The sequence below is a fragment of the Crinia signifera genome, chromosome 2 (assembly GCF_055691185.1).
Source record: "Crinia signifera chromosome 2, ASM5569118v1, whole genome shotgun sequence".
Lineage (NCBI taxonomy): Eukaryota > Metazoa > Chordata > Amphibia > Anura > Myobatrachidae > Crinia > Crinia signifera.
The window spans coordinates 321,135,068-321,154,057 of NC_139218.1; the positions used below are offsets into that span (position 1 = coordinate 321,135,068).

General features: G+C 45.1%; 1 protein-coding gene across 2 annotated transcripts in view; it reads right to left on the minus strand.

Annotated features, from left to right (window-relative positions):
* The window catches only part of ESYT1 (extended synaptotagmin 1), a 132,931-nt gene extending 114,218 nt beyond the window's left edge, over positions 1 to 18,713 (minus strand). Inside the window, exons 1-2 of one of the 2 annotated variants that reach the window (XM_083169167.1) lie at positions 18,236 to 18,711; positions 17,784 to 18,137 (exon numbers count right to left, since the gene is read on the minus strand). In XM_083169167.1, coding sequence (XP_083025293.1) covers positions 17,784 to 18,071 — 288 coding nt within the window. In that variant the 5' untranslated portion in view covers positions 18,072 to 18,137; positions 18,236 to 18,711. Of the gene's footprint in view, positions 1 to 17,783; positions 18,138 to 18,235 lie in introns of both variants that reach the window. The other variant, XM_083169168.1, reaches the window with a different exon arrangement.
* Positions 18,714 to 18,990: the final 277 nt, after the last annotated feature.

An 18,990-nucleotide genomic window follows, 5' to 3' on the forward strand; every position in this document is an offset into this window, starting at 1 on the left:
GAATACAAAAAATATAAAAATATATAAAAAAGTATATAAAAAAGTGCTAAAAATAGTGAACCGGAGAATGGTATAAAACAGATTATTTATAAATTTGTTACATAAAATATCTAGTTATTCCATACATATCCATATTTGGAAAAATTACATGATACATCAGATGGACAGTAGTTGGATATATTCTTAAAGGAGACCCATTATGTGTCTGTAGTTTGAGAGTATATTATACGGACAGGGGGATTAAAATGCAGCGAAGGATAAATATTCATTCAATCCCCGAGGGGCTAATACATCCAAGCGATGTATCCACTCTGCTTCGCGCTTTAACAGCGCTCTGTTGCGGTCTCCCCCCCGTATAGGTTTCTCCACCTGGTCTATTATACGATATCTAAGGCTGGAGAGAGAATGTTGTTTACTGACAAAATGACGGGCCACCGGTTGGTCACTGTCACCAGATGCTAATGCTGCCCTGATGGTGGACCGGTGACCCGCCATTCTCTCCTTAAACTTACGTTGTGTTTTGCCTATATAAGTGAGGCCGCATGGGCACAATAATTGATATATCACGAACATGCTATTACATGTTAAATGCTGTTTAATAGGGATTTTCTTCCCTGAATGGGGGTGATTGAAGCTACTCCCACTTAGCATGAACTGACAGGTGACGCATGTGCATTTAAAGCAACCAGGTTTTTGTGATAAAAAATGTTTGTCTTTCTTATATCTTGTGACGTCTGATTTTACTAATACATCACGAAGATTGGGCCCTCTTTTGTAACAGGGCATGATTGCAGTGTCTTTGAATGGCAATGATGCGTCAGTTCTCATTATAGGCCATTGCTGTTTGATAATTTTGCTCACTTGGTCTGAACTAGTGGTGTATCTATTTACCCAGGGTAACCGTTCTCGTTTATCTATATCATGGGTCCTCAAACTGCGGCCCTCCAGATGTTGTGAAACTACAAATCCCAGCATGCCTTGCCACAGTTTTAACACTCCCTTATAGCAAAACTGTGACAAGGCATGCTGGGATTTGTAGTTTTACAACATCTGGAGGGCCGCAGTTTGAGGACCCATGATCTATATTATCATCAGATTTTTTCTTTAATAAGTCATTGCGATCCATTTTTAATACTTTGTTCTTGGTATTATTGAGGAACTGTTTCTCATACCCCCTTTCCATGAATTTCTCTATGAGGTCGTCTAATTGTGACTCTGCTTCCATACTTTCAGAATTGATCCGTCTCACTCGGATCATCTGAGAGTATGGGAGCCCCATTTTCAAAGATTTGGGATGACAGCTGTTGATATGGAGACCTGTGTTGCGGTCTGTCGGTTTATAAAAAACCTTAGTGGACAACCCTGTAGTACTGCGTGTTATGGCGACATCGAGAAAATCAATCTGGCTTTGGTTCATGCGAACCGTGAACTTTATGGGACAGCTAGTGGCATTGTGGGCATTGATAAGCTGTACTAAATGACTGTCCTCCTTGGACCACACGAAGAACACGTCATCTATATATCTCACATATGATGACATGTTAGCTGCCAACTCAGGTTGGTCAAAAAATATTTTCTGCTCCATCTGGAACATATATATATTCGCCATTGCCGGTGCCACTGCTGCTCCCATAGAGCAACCCCTGCCCTGCAGGTAAAATTTACCGTTAAACATAAAGAAATTTTTTGTTAGCACAAAATCGAATAACATTATACAGAATTCAATGTATGATAATTCAAATTTGCCGCTATCAATCATAAACATTTTAACAGCCGCACACCCGTCTGCGTGCGGTATTACAGTGTATAAGCTGACAATGTCAGCACATACCAGCCAGGAGTCTTCTGTCATCACATCGATGGTAGCCAGATGTTTCAGGAAAGCTGTAGTGTCCAATAGATGATATTTGTGCTGCTGCACCAACGGCTGCAGCACAGTGTCCAAATATATGGAAATCAGTTGTAACAGCGATCCTCTTGATGACGTTATCGGTCTGCCAGGGGGGGGTAATGTCCCTTTTTGTCAGTAAACAACATTCTCTCTCCAGCCTTAGATATCGTATAATAGACCAGGTGGAGAAACCTATACGGGGGGGAGACCGCAACAGAGCGCTGTTAAAGCGCGAAGCAGAGTGGATACATCGCTTGGATGTATTAGCCCCTCGGGGATTGAATGAATATTTATCCTTCGCTGCATTTTAATCCCCCTGTCCGTATAATATACTCTCAAACTACAGACACATAATGGGTCTCCTTTAAGAATATATCCAACTACTGTCCATCTGATGTATCATGTAATTTTTCCAAATATGGATATGTATGGAATAACTAGATATTTTATGTAACAAATTTATAAATAATCTGTTTTATACCATTCTCCGGTTCACTATTTTTAGCACTTTTTTATATACTTTTTTATATATTTTTATATTTTTTGTATTCTTTCACTTGAGTTGTAGTGTAACATTTATATATTGATATCACGCAATACCATATTCACATCTTATATTCATTATAATTATATGTATGTTTTGTATTGAAAAGTTTATACCAAGTTGATGCTTTGTAATCAGTGTCAGCTGTGTGACAGTGACGTCATCCTCTCCTGCTGGGCGGGGGGAGGTGCCTGCACACAGCCAACACATGGGTGATGCTATTTAAACTGGAATCACAGTACACTGTTTGTATCCTGATGATAGTGCACAAATAAAAGCACTGAAACGTTGACACGACACGTTGACTTGGTCCTGTCGTCATTTCTTTATTTGGATGAGAAAGCTGAGTGCCGCACCTACTTACCTTGTGAACATGCTTACTTGAAGCTGTGGGGCACCAGTGAAAGCTTCTAGTGCAACAGGAGTGCCGGTCCACCTGGATCTATATATATATATATATATATATATATATATATATATATATATATATATATATATATAATGTTGTTTCATGCACACTGGTGATTTGGTCGGGGTGAGGGTGAGACTGTAATACACAATGATATTGTCTCTGCCTTGTTACCTAACAGCTGCCTCAGAGTTGTTAATAATGCACAAGGAATTGTTCTCGCTAACCATAGCTGGAGGCCTCTATAGAGAGCCATTTATATGTAGTAGAACAGGTTTATAGTATATTTGCTGCTTAACCTATGTAGAGGTGTTTACTAGTATTGTGTATGCTGTTTAATTCCCAATGAGCCACAGTCCTACACATCTTCCTCCTTCACAAGAGTTACCCGCTCGCTTTTTATGTGAATACTCTGAATTTTGCCCCTTGCTTTGTTTGTCCCTTAATATAGATCTAATATATAGTGTACCTCGTCTTTCCCCATAGTATAGCAACTGAGGCATCTACTTTTTTCCACGCAGTTAGGTGTTATCGGCCAAAACCCCCTTAGGGAAGTTATACGCACCCAATCACATACCCCTCTCAACTGTCCCACATTTTGGGTAATAGCCTTGTGGTATGTCACTTTTTGGGGCATGCCACAAGGGTATACCTCTTCCATATTGAAGTCTTCAACTTCAAAATGGTGGGTGTCACGCTGTCATGCAGGAGGTTTGGGCATTGCAGTAGGCTGTCAGTGGAGGGGAGGAGTAGCAGTAGAACAGACCAATTGTTTGTGGAGTGTCCAGTGCACAGCTCTGGGACGAGGGGAATCTGTAGATGCCTGATGCATGGTATGACCACCAGTGTTTCAGTCTACTTTGACTGTCAGTTTGAATGTCTCTCACTTGTTCTGTGTGTCCTGTGATGGAGCCTGTTGGTCCCCAGTCCTGTCACTAGCCTTTTCACAAGCTAGGTTACTTTTACGGTGCAGAGTAGCAGTTCTCCACCCATCATGGGTACATGTAATGTGGTCTGTGATTGTAATTTATTTGTTTACAGTATTTACTCTAAAGAGCTGTAACACTTTAGGCATAAAAAAAATAAAACCATAGCATTTTAGTGGCAGTCCAGTCTGCAGCAATAACCACATGGTGGACGCACCAAAATGCTTGTCTGTATGATATGCTGTATATTTCCGTCCTGAATGTACCAGAAATCGCGATCAATTATTTATATTCTAGTCACTTAGGGATTTCACATTTCAAAATAGCAGGAAATTAATTTGTAACTCTGCCAACAGACAATGAAGTTCATTTATGACATTCAGTGCAAAGCAAAATGGTGTAATGTAATACAGCCCTGATATGTTCAACAATGTCCTCACCATACATCTGTATTGATCACATGCATTACTGACACTTTGATATCAAAGCAGCAGAAAGGAGTGAATTGGGAACTAAAAGTGGCTCTGGAATTTTTTGGGAGGAAGTGGCCTCATGTGGGCATCACATGAGAAGGTGATGGGAGATGCAGTGGGTGAGGCACAGGGTGATGAGGAAAGGCAGTCCTTGGTGTAGGGGACACAGAGGGTGACATCTGGGAGAGGCAAAAGCTGACAGGAAGAGACCGGGAGGCAATGGGCGACTGTAGAGTGTCACAGGGAGAGGCAGCAGGTGATGGGGAGCAGTCAGTGGGTGGGTGGGGGGGGGGGTTTGATGGGATGAGGCAGAAGGGACAGGGAGAGATAGTGGGAGGAGATGCAAGGCATGTAACAAGGATATGTGTAACAGGAGAGTGTGACAGTGAGAGGTAGTGGGTGACTCCATGCAGAGGGTGGGAGAGGCATAGGGACAATGACAAATATACATAGGCATGAGTCAGCAATACATAAATGGTAAACATGACAGTGAGGATACTAGTGATATACAGGAGAACAATTGGCTGGATGGGGGAGTGCATTGCAACTGGGATGCATGTTAGGGGGGGGGGGCAAAGAGACAGGGAACACTAGACAGAAAAAGGGGGTACACTATGCAGAATGAGGGGGTGGCACTAATTGGACTGGCTGGAGAGTACTAGCAGTAAGACAATTACATGGGGGAAGTGGGCTGTTTGGGAGATATTGGGATAGGTGGTCAGTGAGATGGTGAGGGACATTGGGCTGGATGGAAAGAGTGGCAGTGAGATGGGCACAAGCTGAATGAAGGGAGACACTGAGTGGACTGGCTGAGGAGAGGTCTAGGTGTGGGGCAATGATATGATGCAGTGGGCTGGTATGAGAGATGCAAAGCTGGTAGGGTGTAAGACACTGGGATGGGGGAGTCATTAATGGTGGATACTTAAATAGAGATGGGCAGAGCCTGTGATGGAAGAACTGACCTAGGACTGCTGATGGTGTTCCATTCCTGGCAAGCCTTTCACTGCACACTCACTGCAGCACTGAACTCTCACACAGCAGCCTCCTAAGCAGCCCCTCAGGAAACTGGCAGACTGGTCTATTTGTAAAGTGGCTGCCAGCGATTACTGCCTAAAGCTGGGTACACATCTATACAATCTCTGTTTTCTTATGGAATAAAAATACGGTACTGGATGGGAGCAAATATAGGGCCAGATTCTCTATGCTTCAAAAGTGATAAAATGGAGAGTGATAAACAGCCAGCCAATCAGCTCCTACCTGCCATGCCAAAGACTGTGTTTGAGAAATGTCAGACAGGAGCTGATTGGCTGGCTGTTTATCACTTTCCATTTTATCACTTTTGAAGCTTAGAGAATCTGGCCCTTAATATTTACTGCAGAAATTTGCTCCTAAAATCTGGAAAAGGTACTGTAGTTGAACCTGTTTATTTTAAACACTTTGACAATGTTTTTGTCCATTTTCCTGGGGTTGTGAGTACATTTCTGATTGTCCTTCCTTTGCTCCCATCCAGTACCATATTTTTATTCCATCCAACCATTTTGATGGTTGGAGGAAAGTTGGTCTGATGTGTGGTCAACCCTGGCAGTGACTGTGCATTATGAGATAGATAGATAGATAGATAGATAGATAGATAGATATTCAACAGGTCCCAATAAGTAAAATATAATGTTAATGTTCAGGTAGGCATTCAATTCACAGGGATGGAGTGCAGTCTATTCCATAAAAGTGAAGATAATAAATGTGTTTTCTTTAGTCATAAATGTGATGCCTTCAGGAATAAATGCAGGAGAGGTGAAGCTGGATAAGAATTGCTATTAGAGGCGAGTGGTGCATGGATTGTGGTCCTATCATGTCCTCACGCAGGGCATCGTGTTTCCTTACTGCAGTACTGCAGAGAAGCAGCAGCTCAGTCACATAATGAGAACAGAGCGCCAGCAATAAATGCTCAGATTATTTCAGGCATGTTAAATCCCATTTCCCAGATCACCAGCAATTTTCGACCTCATAACCAGAGCGTGTCCCTGTTTCAGCCCTTAAATCTATCATGTCTAATGCAGGCGCCTGAGGTACATAGAAATATATTTGTTATCTTACCTCCTCTCATACAGGTTGTGGATGGAGCTCTTTAATAAGACCCCACTTTCAATGTGTGAGGACTACATGGCATGGGATTAATTGGCTCTTTCAAAGACAAACCATAAAATACTGACAATGCTGCAGAGACCCAATAAGCACTTTCCATATGTAAATTAGTCTCACTGATTCATTTATAAATAATTTATTTATAAGTAATTTAACATTAATTCAAATAATGAATTTAATTTTAATAACAAATAATTTATAAATAATTTAACCTTTATTAAGAATATTTTTTATTATTGGTACTAAGCACACATTCATTATTTATTATAGAAAAACCAGTTTGCAGAACTCAAGTAACCTAGCACATTAAAGGGAGAGATGCAACAAACAAAAAAATGCCGTAAAAACCCAGTTTTCGAGGATTTTACAGCATTTTCATATGCCGCAGAGCCCCACCGTCGGGGCTTTGCTGAGGGCGGTTACTCCAGCTCTAGATGGCGTAACCCCGTAGAAGCCTATGGGCTTCCCTTCGCGCCCCCCACCAATCCGCACTGCTTCTGGGTGCAGGAAGGAGAAAGCAGAGCCCTGACAGCTGGGTATGGGTCCAGGGGGACCTGCTGCACATCACCGGCCACAACGCAAAGGACAGATTAACGCAAGCGCTGTCCTTTGCGTTAATAAATCGCATATGCTAGTGCATATGCGATTATTAACAATGCGAATGCTGGCGATGTGCGGTTATTAGAGAATCCCGCCCACAATGCGGATATGAAATTGAGCTGGCGCACATAAGGGACTACGTAAAAGCAACAGACTTGTGAGCAAGTGTTATTACGCACCCCTGTTCAGGTGAACTTCCCCAGAAAAATAATTGTGTTGATTATCCCCAAAGAAAACAATTACCCAGTGTACATAATACTATGCCATCTGCTGCATTTTATGTGCTTAGTACAAAACCATCTGAATAGATGTGTCCATGGAAAGAGTTCTGGCAGCTGAAATAAACAGAATGTCCCTCCCTCATGTCCCTGTCTGTCTCTATATAGCTGCTTTGCACAGTGGCATGGGTATTAGAACAGCTGCTGAACAGTAACATGGAGAAAAGTTCCAGGATTGTTCAGCAATAAGAAACTGTTCACATCTTTTAGTGTAAAGGCCCCCATACACTACACGATTTGGCCCCGATTTCACCCGATTCTGGAGGATTGGGCCGAGAAATCGGGTGAAACTGGGTAAATTGCGTAGTGTATGACATCCGATCTGATCCGATGCGCGGTCCCGTGTACATCGGATCAGATCCGGATGTCGGACAGTCTGCACTTGGCTGAGTTCAACCAATCAGCAGCCGCCCAGTCCTTTGAATGGGATTTCTTTCTATTCTCGCGCCGCGCACCCGGTCTCTCTGCATCTGCGGTCCCCGCTCCTGACCCTGCCTGCCGCAGCGCCGCTACATCTGAAGAGGCTGAGGCTCTCCCAGTGCACAATACAGATTACAGCCTGCACCTACAGGTACCCAGGACCGGACCCCGCCCCCAGCCTGCTCCTGTCACTCCCCCGGCCAGTCCCCACTCCCATCCTGCCGCTCCCTTCCCCCCCCCCCCCAGCTCCCCGGATTTTTCATGTGATAAATCGCAACCGATTTATCACATGTAAAATATGGAACATCAAGTGCCAAATGTTATCAAGCTCCCCCGGGGAGCTGCCGGGGAAGCTCAGGGTAAATCGGGGCTGACTTGTCCTTAGGACAAGTCGCCCTAGTGTATGGGGGCCTTAAGTCCTAGAATACTTTGCAGCTCTCCAGAGCGACACAACTTTTAACAAAAAAATTACACTGGTTTTTATAAGGAATGGGAACGTACAAGTATTTGGGGTTAGAATATGTTTAGGCTGGAGTTAGTTCTGCTGAAATTACTCCACACAAACTTAAAACCAGAGATACTATATAAGCACCAGAGAGCTGATTATTTGTGGTTTATATTTAGTGTGTGCCTTAGTAATAGTTTCCGGTGGCTGGGCGATTCATCAGAAAAGCATACAGGAAGCCACTCAGATGGCTTCTCTATGATATCATATGCAGCAACACCGAAAACTAAAAGTACTACAGACTCTATAGCACAGGTTCTCAAACTCGGTCCTCAGGACCCCACACAGTGCATGTTTTGCAGATCTTACACAGAAATACAAGTTTAGTTAGCTCCACCTGTGATCTTTTCAAATGTGTCGGTAATGAGTGCACCTGCCGTGTGACTTGGAAAACATGAACTGTGTGGGGTCCTGAGGACAGAGTTTGAGAACCCCTGCTTTGTAGAAAGGCAACAACTGAAGTGTGCTGGGCAAGAAGAAATATGAAAAAATGCATTATAAAACAAGAGGACGGGAAAGGGTTTCTATGGTAAATAAAGCAACAAACAAGGGAAGGGGTAATTACTTAAAATTGCCATGGAGAGGACAGTATACTACATATGTAACATTCCTAGTTTTACATGCACTTAACCTTCACGTTTCTGTCCAACAAACTGCAGGGGAACCATATAACAATGAGACAGAAATGGCATCTCGTCATGACAGCGCTCTTCCATTTTCGGAGGAAACAACATAGTAAATGACATCAGACCATGTACACAATGATGTCATAGCCTGCTCTCTTGGCAATAGCGCACACCTAGACCTTTGTTGCGAGAGAATTACCACATATGTTTGAGATTTACACAAATATTTTGTGAGAGTAAAAAGGGAATTACTGCACTGGTCATACAATGGGACTCATTTACAGTTAGCAAGTGCAATCTTGCATGTGGCCACAACTATATTGTGCAGTGTTAAGGGCAAGTTTAAAATGTGGTTATAGATTTCGTTAAAGAGGGCTGTATACTGGCTGAACTCAAAATCGCTGTTAAAATAATGCTTCCCCATTATCTATACTAAAGCAGTATTTTACAAGCTAGGGAAAATGCAATGCAACATGAGTATTATACATTCATTTCTTACTATTGCCATCACATGAAGGTAAAAATGGAACATTATAGTGAAATAAAATGTACAAAAATTTATATTGAGTGACAGAATACTGCCTGGAACTCCATGATAGAATGATAAAGTGCAATGGTTCCCAACCTCAAATACCCCAACAGTTCACATTTTACAGGTCACCCGGCAGGTGTACCCAATATTCACGGACACATTTTTAAAGATCCACAGGTGGAGCCAATTACTTCACTTGCAATTATGTGTGGAGAAATGGAATATGTGAACTGTTGGGGGTCCTTGAGGACCGAAGTTGAGAACCACTGCTATAGTGCATAACCACTAAGAATATATCCTCAGTGGTCACATCCAGTAGTATCCTGTTGTTAACTATATAGATTATGACTCACGGGAGCACACATCTTTAACAATATAGTGCATACACATTGGACAATATACAAGTAAATGTTGCTATGAATGGTTGTTATCAGGGAAATATTATTTAAAATATCAACTAATGTGTACGCAGCTTAAGTCTCAGAAACAGCTGACCACGCTACACAATGCTTGATATACATCGTTAACAATATGGATGATAACGATATTGTTAATGATATTGTGTGCACAATCAATACTGTTACCAATGCGCACGGCTGTCAGTCTTTAACGATGTCAGTAACTGCATGTACGGAGCGGGAGGCGGGTGACATCATGGACCGATATCAATGCCGTCGGGAATTGCTTCAGTGTGTACCCAGCTTTAGAAGTCATTTCTCAGTTTGTTGGAAAAGCAGACTGTGATGCATTAACTCCAGAATTAGTGGAGACCTGGATGTCTACATATTGTTAAAACTATGAATGTAGGGTTTACAGCAGCTCTTGTACACAGTAAAAAAAACATGACAATCCCAATACAAAGAAAATGCACATGTATTCTTTAGGATTCATCCTACACAGTAGCTACTGCAGCATTTGTCCGTATCTACAGTAAGTGATATAGGGCGGGATGTATTAATATACATCGCCGCCCTTCGCCTGACAGCCGCCGCGATGCTGCCGCATATGTACTAACATATGCGGCTAGCATCGGGTTGCGGTGACGTAGATCCCCGCAATACCTTTGATGTGGTCTGCGGGGGTCTCCGTCACCTCCCGCCGGCTGCCAGCGTCCCCCTGCATCTCCTCCTCCCCCCTGAAGCCGGATGTCCTCCCGGCTGTGACACCTGCTGGGGGAGGAGGAGATCAGGAGGACGGGAGGGGGGGGACGCGCGGACGGCGATAGAAGCCCATAGGCTTCTATAGGGTATCGCCACCCAGAGCCATGCGAAAACGGGGCGGACGGGTAATGGTAAATAGGAAAATGCGGTAAAACCCCCGGTTTTACCGCATTACCGCATTTTCCTTTTAGTACATCCTGCCCAAAATGATTAACACTTGGACAACAGGTCATCTGCAGATGTTTCCTAATCACGACATTAAGCACAATAAGTAACCAACCCCCACCACCACCAAACCCCTCCCCCAGCCAGCTCAAACCTGCCTCTAATTACGCTGTGTACACGCGGTGAGATTCCCTTGCTATTCGACTTAAGATTCAAGTGCTATATAATCTTTGCTAACTCTGTACTTTTTACATACAATTCATGCCATCTACATTCCATTTGCACTATATAGTCATTGCAGCCCTGTCTATCTGGGTTTCGATTTGTACTGCCACGGGAGCGCAAGGTAGAAAACCTGTGCGATCTGCATACCATTTTGACTATATAGTCAAAATCTCATGCTGGATTGTACCGTGTGTACACAGCATTAGCAAAGATTGTATAAAACTTGAATCTTAAGTCGAATAGCAAGGGAATCTCACCATCCCCCACGAACCCCTTCTATGTAAGGAGACGGTTCCGGACACCCCCTGGGCCCAGGCAAACCTCTTTGCTGCATAGAGGTGAAGCGCTGTGTAGAGTGAGCAGACAGCGTCCCTCTGCACACAGAGAGCTGACAGGACGCGCTTCTGTCAGCCTCTGCTGCGCTCTCAGTGTGTGCAAACTTCTGCCAGAAGTAACACACTGGAAAACCTGCACTAACTATTATGTTAATAAAATAATAAAAAAAAACTTACTATTCTGTTAAAATCCAAAGAAAAAACAGCGGCTGCAGCAGCCGATCAGCATAGCACCCACTCCTGTGGGCACCTAAAACGAACTGAAGCATGATGGGATGCAGAAGGGAGGAGCCTGCGTCCAAAGACTTCAGCATAGGTGCCTTGGCTCCTGCGGACCATCCTACATCCCAAGGTTAGCTTTGTCACCAGGATGGACGAAAGAGAAATGTAAATTACCTGCTTGTTGCCAGGGGTTAATGCTCATTGACAAGGGGGTCACTGCTTGCCCCCTCCACTATGCCGGTGTTCACATGGGCATAGTGGGCAGTTGCACCATAATAAATTTCTCCATAATAAACTCTTCGCTGCTGGCTGCTGCAGCGTTCAGAGCTCATCTCCATCATCCCCATGGTGGCTTAAGGAGTCCGTCCGTTCTTCCCCCACGCATCTGACAGGGAACACAGCGCTGCAGCGTTACCCGGAAGTGCCGGGAGCGCTTAGCATGATGCGCCGTCTGACGCTAGAGGTCAAATATGACTTCTAGCGCTGGTCTCCTCTGGTCCCCGGAACAAGGACTACGACGGAGGAAGGTGAGGGCAGTTGTAGCGGGGCAAGGCGGCGGCGGGTATAGTGGCGCAAGGCGGCGGCGGGTATAGTGGCGCAAGCCGGCGGCAATAGCAGGCGGGCGGACCGGGCCGGGAACAGTGGTCGAGCCACCCGTTTCGCTCAGGCGACCTACTGGTAGCTCGCAAGCGACGGGTTGGCAACCACATTGCTAAAAGATCTGTATTTAGAGAGCATGCTGGTCCCTGTAGTGTCACAAGGAGGATCTGAGTGACTCCTGGTAAGCTGGTTTTTCATTTAGATGTGTTTGTATGCGATAGTATCATGAAGCCTTACATTAGACAATAATGATCTAGAGTGGGCACTAATCATGCAGTGTAGGGACCTCCAGTATCAGAGAAGCCTTGACATGGCCTGGAGGATTACCATATATACGCAAGTAAAGGCCCCCATACACTATGCGATTTGGGCACGATTTCACCCGATTTGGATGAATCGGGCCGTGAAATCGGCCCAAATCGCACTTGCAGACACCCCGTCCGATCCGATGCGCGGTCCCGTGTGCATCGGATCGGGGTCGGGAGGTCGGACGGGCTGCACATAAGATTTGCTAAATCTTATGTGCAGCCCAGCCCCGGAGCCGTGCGGGGGATGACAGCGGGCGGGGGATGCCGGCTATAGAGAGCCAAGCAGGGGGAGGCTGCATAGGGAGCCGGCCAGGAGGAGGGTAACAGCGGGAGCAGCGGGCCGGGCAGGGAGGATGACGCTGGCTGCCGGGCAGTGGCGGGAGCCGGGAGGAACACACTAACTTGAAAAAAAAAAAAAAAAAAGCCCATACAGATGACTAGCAAGCCATTGATTGGCTGAGACCTCTCTCAGCCAATCAGCGATTGGCTGAGAGAGGTCTCAGCCAATCAGGGATTGGCTGAGAGAGGTCTCAGCCAATCAATGGCTTGCTAGTCATTCTGTATGGGCTTTTTTTTTTTCTTCAAGTTATTTGTGTTCCTCCCGGCTCCCGCCACTGCCCGGCAGCCAGCGTCATCCTCCCTGCCCGGCGCCCGGCTCCCTATGCAGCCTCCCCCTGCTCGGCTCTCTATAGCCGGCATCCCCCGCCCGCTGTCATCCCCCGCACGGCTCCCTCCTCTTGCAGCTCCCCGGGGACCGCATATGATAAATCCATGCGATTTATCATATGCAAACCTTGGCACATCAAGTGCCTAATCGTGTGTCCCCCTCCCGGGGAGCTGCAGGGTGAAATCAGGTCCGACTTGTCCTTAGGACAAGTCGGACTAATGTATGGGGGCCTTAAGAACTTTAAATTACCTACTACCATGTGGTTTTTCAAATCCAATTGCTAATGCCCCTGGGGGGAAACATGTTTGGCGTGTCTTTCTAATCTAGAACAAACCCTCCTTTTCAGCACCTGAGGGGCATTACTAATTTGATTGAGCAGCTTCCAGTTTGTTTTAGATTTAGAACTGATATATGATGCCACCTCTTATCACCAACTTTCTAGTGCATTTTCAGCATCTCTAGTTGTCCACTTCTCCACTGCTTGATACATCTGTGCCATAGTGATTACAGCCTCTTCCCTCTACCCTAAATGTTTTAATGTTTGGTTGTATCTATTCTGTGACATAAGTTATGCTTTATGATCATTCACACTTAACTGTCTGCTAATGTATGTGCTTGTATGTATATTTCTATAAAATAAAAATGGCCTCCTTATCACCAATATGAGCGGATATATATATATATATATAAACTTGGTATGACGGATCGACACTCCTCTGCCTTAGGTGCCTTCAATCAAAATCATTCTGAAAGCCAATACAAAAAAGCAGCACTGCAAGGGCTTGCAAATATTTAAATTCCTTTATGCGCAAAACGTACACTCAATTCCAACGTTTTGAGATGCAATCATGAGTACACCTCGAAAAAAAGGAAACAATATTTACCATTCAGCCCAAAAAAAAAAAAAAAAATCGATATGGCTAATAGGACACCCCAATGTCTCTCTGTTATTACCAAGTCTTGTTTTATTAATTTTTTATTCCCAAGTTTGAAGTGCACTGGAATATGGTAGCACTGTATAAGTAACTGTTAATAAATAAAATAATAAACAAATGATCTCTGTTTAAAACATGGCTAATACAAGATCCGAAAATGATCAGACTTTTCACTGATTGGGAGGGACAGTATTGGAGAGCAGGGCAGTTGTGTTTGCGCTCTCTCTAGCAGGAATGTGACATTCAACACACAAGAAAAAAAAGGCACTGAACAAATGCCAGAAGACGGAGAAGTCCATAAATGTCCATACAAGAAAATGATGGGAGTTTTAGCACTGGAGAATCCAGTAACATTCTCTAAGTGAGCACCCGGATTAAGAAAAAAAAAATCCCAATTGAGGTCAGGCCTTAATGTTATAAATAGGGACCATAAATTGCAATTGATTTTATTTCAAAACATTTTTTAAAAAAGCACCAACCATGCTGACATTTCTTTATGGAGCTGCACTTTTTTTTAGGCAAACACTGACAGTCATTTAGGTCAGATATTCAAGTGCTGATTTGTCAATTTAAGAGTTTATGATGCAAGAACAGGGGTGGACACACATTTGTTACCTGGGATCACTTACTTAGTGGCGATTTACTGGCATCAATGTGCTGAAACCTAATACAAAATGTATTGATATCGCTTGCGCTGCATGGTGTTAGCAAGTTTGGAATAATCAGGGCAATAGGTACGCATTCCCGCATTCCTAACCATAACAAGATATTAAAGCGATCAAGAATAGCCTTAGGTGGTATGCAATGCTCCGCCGCTATTCCCTGACGGCATTGAAGAGGGATCATGGCAGAACGAGCACGACTTTAGAAGCTGTCGGGCAGGTTCTGCCGATAACGGACCTAAATATATGATGGTAGTGGAAGCGGCATGCAGGATTGCTGGCATTAGTGGCGGTGACTGCACACCATGGTTTATACATTTAGAAGGGTGGTAAACACTTATTTTTGTTCAAGGTGATCCAGGCAGCTATTAATATGGACAAATGTCACAACCAATTGCAAACATAAAATGCTAACTGGATTACCGGGAGCTGGGCTTCCGAGATTTCAAAAGCCATCACAGGTTTGTTTTTTTCACTGGTGGATGCCCCGTGAGCTACCAGTAGCTCTAGATCTACCTTTTGGCCATGTCTGATCTAGAATAGACATGAAATAACACTATCGGATATCATGACTCAGTTGTGGTCCACGCATTCAACAGACCCATCAAACAGGAGGGTCGGTTTCATTTCACCTTCCAAATGTGGCTGAACTGCAATCACCCATTTGTGCAGCAACTGGGTCAAATGGGCCTGATTCACACAAGAGACACACAATGTAGATGTTGGGCTTTTTGCAGTTGCCCATTTGCCAGGATTTATGTGTGAAGTGAGTGATAGCTACTTTGCGTTTGGAGCATTTTGTGGGCATTCCCTAGTCAGCCTATACAAATTCGTCCACAGCTGGAGGGGCCCTGGCTGCTCTCTGAAACAGCATAGGGTTGCCTAGAGGTCTGCTGTGCACTCAAATGTTCTGCTTATTCAGAAATATAAAAACCTGCAAAAGAACCACATTTTTGCACAACACAAACATATTCGATGCTCATTTGAAATTGTTGTATGACATATGTATGGGTTTCGTTCACTATACTGACACCGGCATCCCGCTGGGAGACCACCACTGGAATCCCAACAGCAATTAGGATGCAGGCGAAGGAATTCCAAAGGTAAGTATGCCAGGGAGTACAAACATCAGGCTGGGGGAAAGTGTGTGTTTGTGTGTGGGGTTCAGTACTGAGAAGGGAGGTTAGGTTTAGGCCGGAGTGGGGAGGGTTAGGGAGAAAGCAAATATAATTACTTGACCCCATTGGGATGGGCATCCTGACTGCCAGTCATGCATACATACAGTATGTGTCCCTGACATATAAATGATTTTAAGACAACTTTTTTAGGTACTTATGTAGTATCTGGGCGTCCGATTTAGAAATCGGATCGCATCGCATGCGACCAAATCGTATGCGATGCGATGGTCAAGATTTTTCCATAGGATTCAATGTTAAAATGGTCTGAGTCCATTTTAACATAGAATTCAATGGGAAAAAGGGGTCCTTTTCCTTTCCCCACTATCCAAGTGGGCATGGAGTTGGATATAAACCTGTGGCGAGCGTAGCAAGCCACCGAGCCCGAAGCGTGGCGAGCGTAGCGAGCCCCGCGAGGGGACACAGAATACTTGAAATATGCGTCGCTTCGCTCGCCACGCTTCGGGCTCGGTGGCTCGCTGCGCTCGCCACGCTATATAAAATCAACTCTATGCCCACTTGGATAGTGGGGAAATGAACAGGACCTTCTTAACATTGAATCCTATGCAAAATCGCATAGAATCGCATCGCATCGCATCTGATTGTATGCCTTAGCATGGGTCCTCAAACTGCGGCCCTCCAGATGTTGTGAAACTACAAATCCAAGCATGCCTTCCCACAGTTTTAATACTCCCTTATAGCAAAATTGTGGCAAGGCATGCTGGGATTTGTAGTTTCACAACATCTGGAGGGCCGCAGTTTGAGGACCTATGCCTTAAGGTAAGGCATACAATCACAAAATCGGCAGCCCAGATACTACATAAGTACCCTTTTTTATTTTAAATATTACCTAGCAGCAAATAGTTATGTTTATGAATGTCGCATAAGTGGTTTGTCAGATACTAAGGGGCATATTTATCATATCCTGCATATTGATGCTGTTGGTATAGGATACGAAAAACGACATTTGCCGCAAAGATGACTAGTTTAGCAATAATCTCTTGCTAATGTCTCCAATAAGAACAGGTGGAAGTAACTGCAAGGTGGCCAATCCCGGGATTTGGCCCCAAAATTGCCAGGACGCTGCCTGGCTGCTCCCGACCCGGTGTGTGGCTCTGCACAGCGTTACGTGGTCAGAAGTCATGCTGCACAGGCCGCCAGCAGCACCATCCGAAAAAATGCCCAGGGATTGCCATCCCTAAGTAATATTTTACACCCTGCAACATAAAGTGGTTTGAGCATGTCAGAAAGTGCACATCTCCTAGGACTGTCATATACAACGATCTCTATCATTTACAGACAATGGTGTGCAACACATACAGGGGGTGATTCTGGCTGGCATGCAGCGAGCGCTGCGTGTCATTTTCAGCCCAGCATTTGCAGATGCCCCCCCTTCGAAAGGGCGAATTCGCCCGCATGGCTGCAAATGGATGTTTTGCATAAACATCCATTCGCAGCCTATGGGGCGACACCCACATCATTTGATGGCCACCGACCATCGAATGATGTGTTGCGCACACGCAATTCTCAGTCACTCTCCGGTATCTTAGTCTTGTGTGTGTCCTGACCGGTGATGTCAGCTGCCTGCCCCCGGCACTTACGTCACTGGGTCATTACCATGGGATCACCCATGAAACGATGTGCGTTACCATGGGCGCGACTACCCTCTGCCGCCCCCCTGCCCGCACTGGTGGGTGTGAGCACTCGGCTAAAGCTTTGTTCGTCAGGGCCATTCGTGCCTGACACATGTACATGCGCAGAAAGAAAATATTGCTCACTGTTGCAAATTCGCAACAGTGCGCATGGACCAGAATAAGGTCCACTATGCGAAGAATGGTCAGACTGGTTCAAGCTAAAAGCAAGGAAACAGAAAATAAAATAATGATGCATCTCAGCAGTGATAGAAGAGCATCTCAATCCTACAAGTGGATGGTCTACAGCAGCGTAGGACCTTCTCCCACCAGCTCAGTACAAGAAACTCACCCAGGACGGTAGATCTTTTTTAATCTTGAATATTGAGGTAGCGGTGATGGCTTCTTCTTCATTCTGTAAGGTTTCAAGTGCTGATTTTAGGCTATTCCATTTGCTCTTCCTTGTAGACTTCCAGCCCAAATATACAAGCAATCCCAATATGACAAAGAGCACACTCAGTCCCAGGTAGCCGCACAGGTATACAGGTAGCAGAAGCACCAGGGTCTTCCCCACAGCCCACAATATAGGCACCAGCTCTGAGCCAGGGGCAGATGGAGGGATGTGCTGGTCATCTGCCATGATGGCCAAATAGCTGACGTAGCACTATAGGAACAACAATAGCAGCAAATCACTCTGCAGCAAGACCTGGGGGGACACAACACAGAACCAGTAAATAATGTATGTGTATTCTGCCGTGGCAGCAAAAGTTATCTGGAGGCTACATTGCCGTATACGAGGCTTACCAGGTGGTGTGCGGCGCTCTGCCTCCTGATAGCACTGGCACCCTTCAGCAGCCTACAAAGTTCCAGAGTGGGGCATGATGCCGACCTCTCCCCTAGCAACCGGGCTGTGTGCAGGGCAGCGATGGTAGTAGGGTCAGATCGCAGATAGAATGGGGATCTCCATACAGTGTCCCGTACTGTGGATGGTGCAGGGCGGATCCGTGTGCCTGCGTGACCCCAAATCACTAACTGCGCCAGTCAGCCCTCTAACCGACCACTCTGTGCTATGCCCACTCCCTCCGTCTCCCGCCCACCCCGGTGTACTATACGGGCGATGATCTGACGGCTCGCCCACTCACCCCTTCCAGATTACACTGCGCCGTTAGCGACTTGCCAGACTGGCGGGGAGGCGTGGTATCGCTTCCCCTGCCCTTACCTAATTGGTGACAATGGTCGACCCCATAGCGGGGCGGGACGGTTGCTCCAAACCAATTGGTAGATGGCGCTGACCCTGAAGGGGCGTGGTCTTCAAACAGCTGTCACAGCTGCTGGCTCCCTGTGTACCACTGGCTTATAAGTGTTTGTGGTTGTATTCTAGTTGTGCGACCACGTTTGTAGTATCCAGCGTCTCTTGTCTCAAGATTGGGTTGAAATGGCAACCCCCATTTACTACACTCGGGATGGCCAGTGCAAACAATATATTAATTCAATAAAAACAAAAGGATCCATTCATTCAGAAGTGAGTGGGGTCCTGCAAGCCATTTCCATCCGCAGTT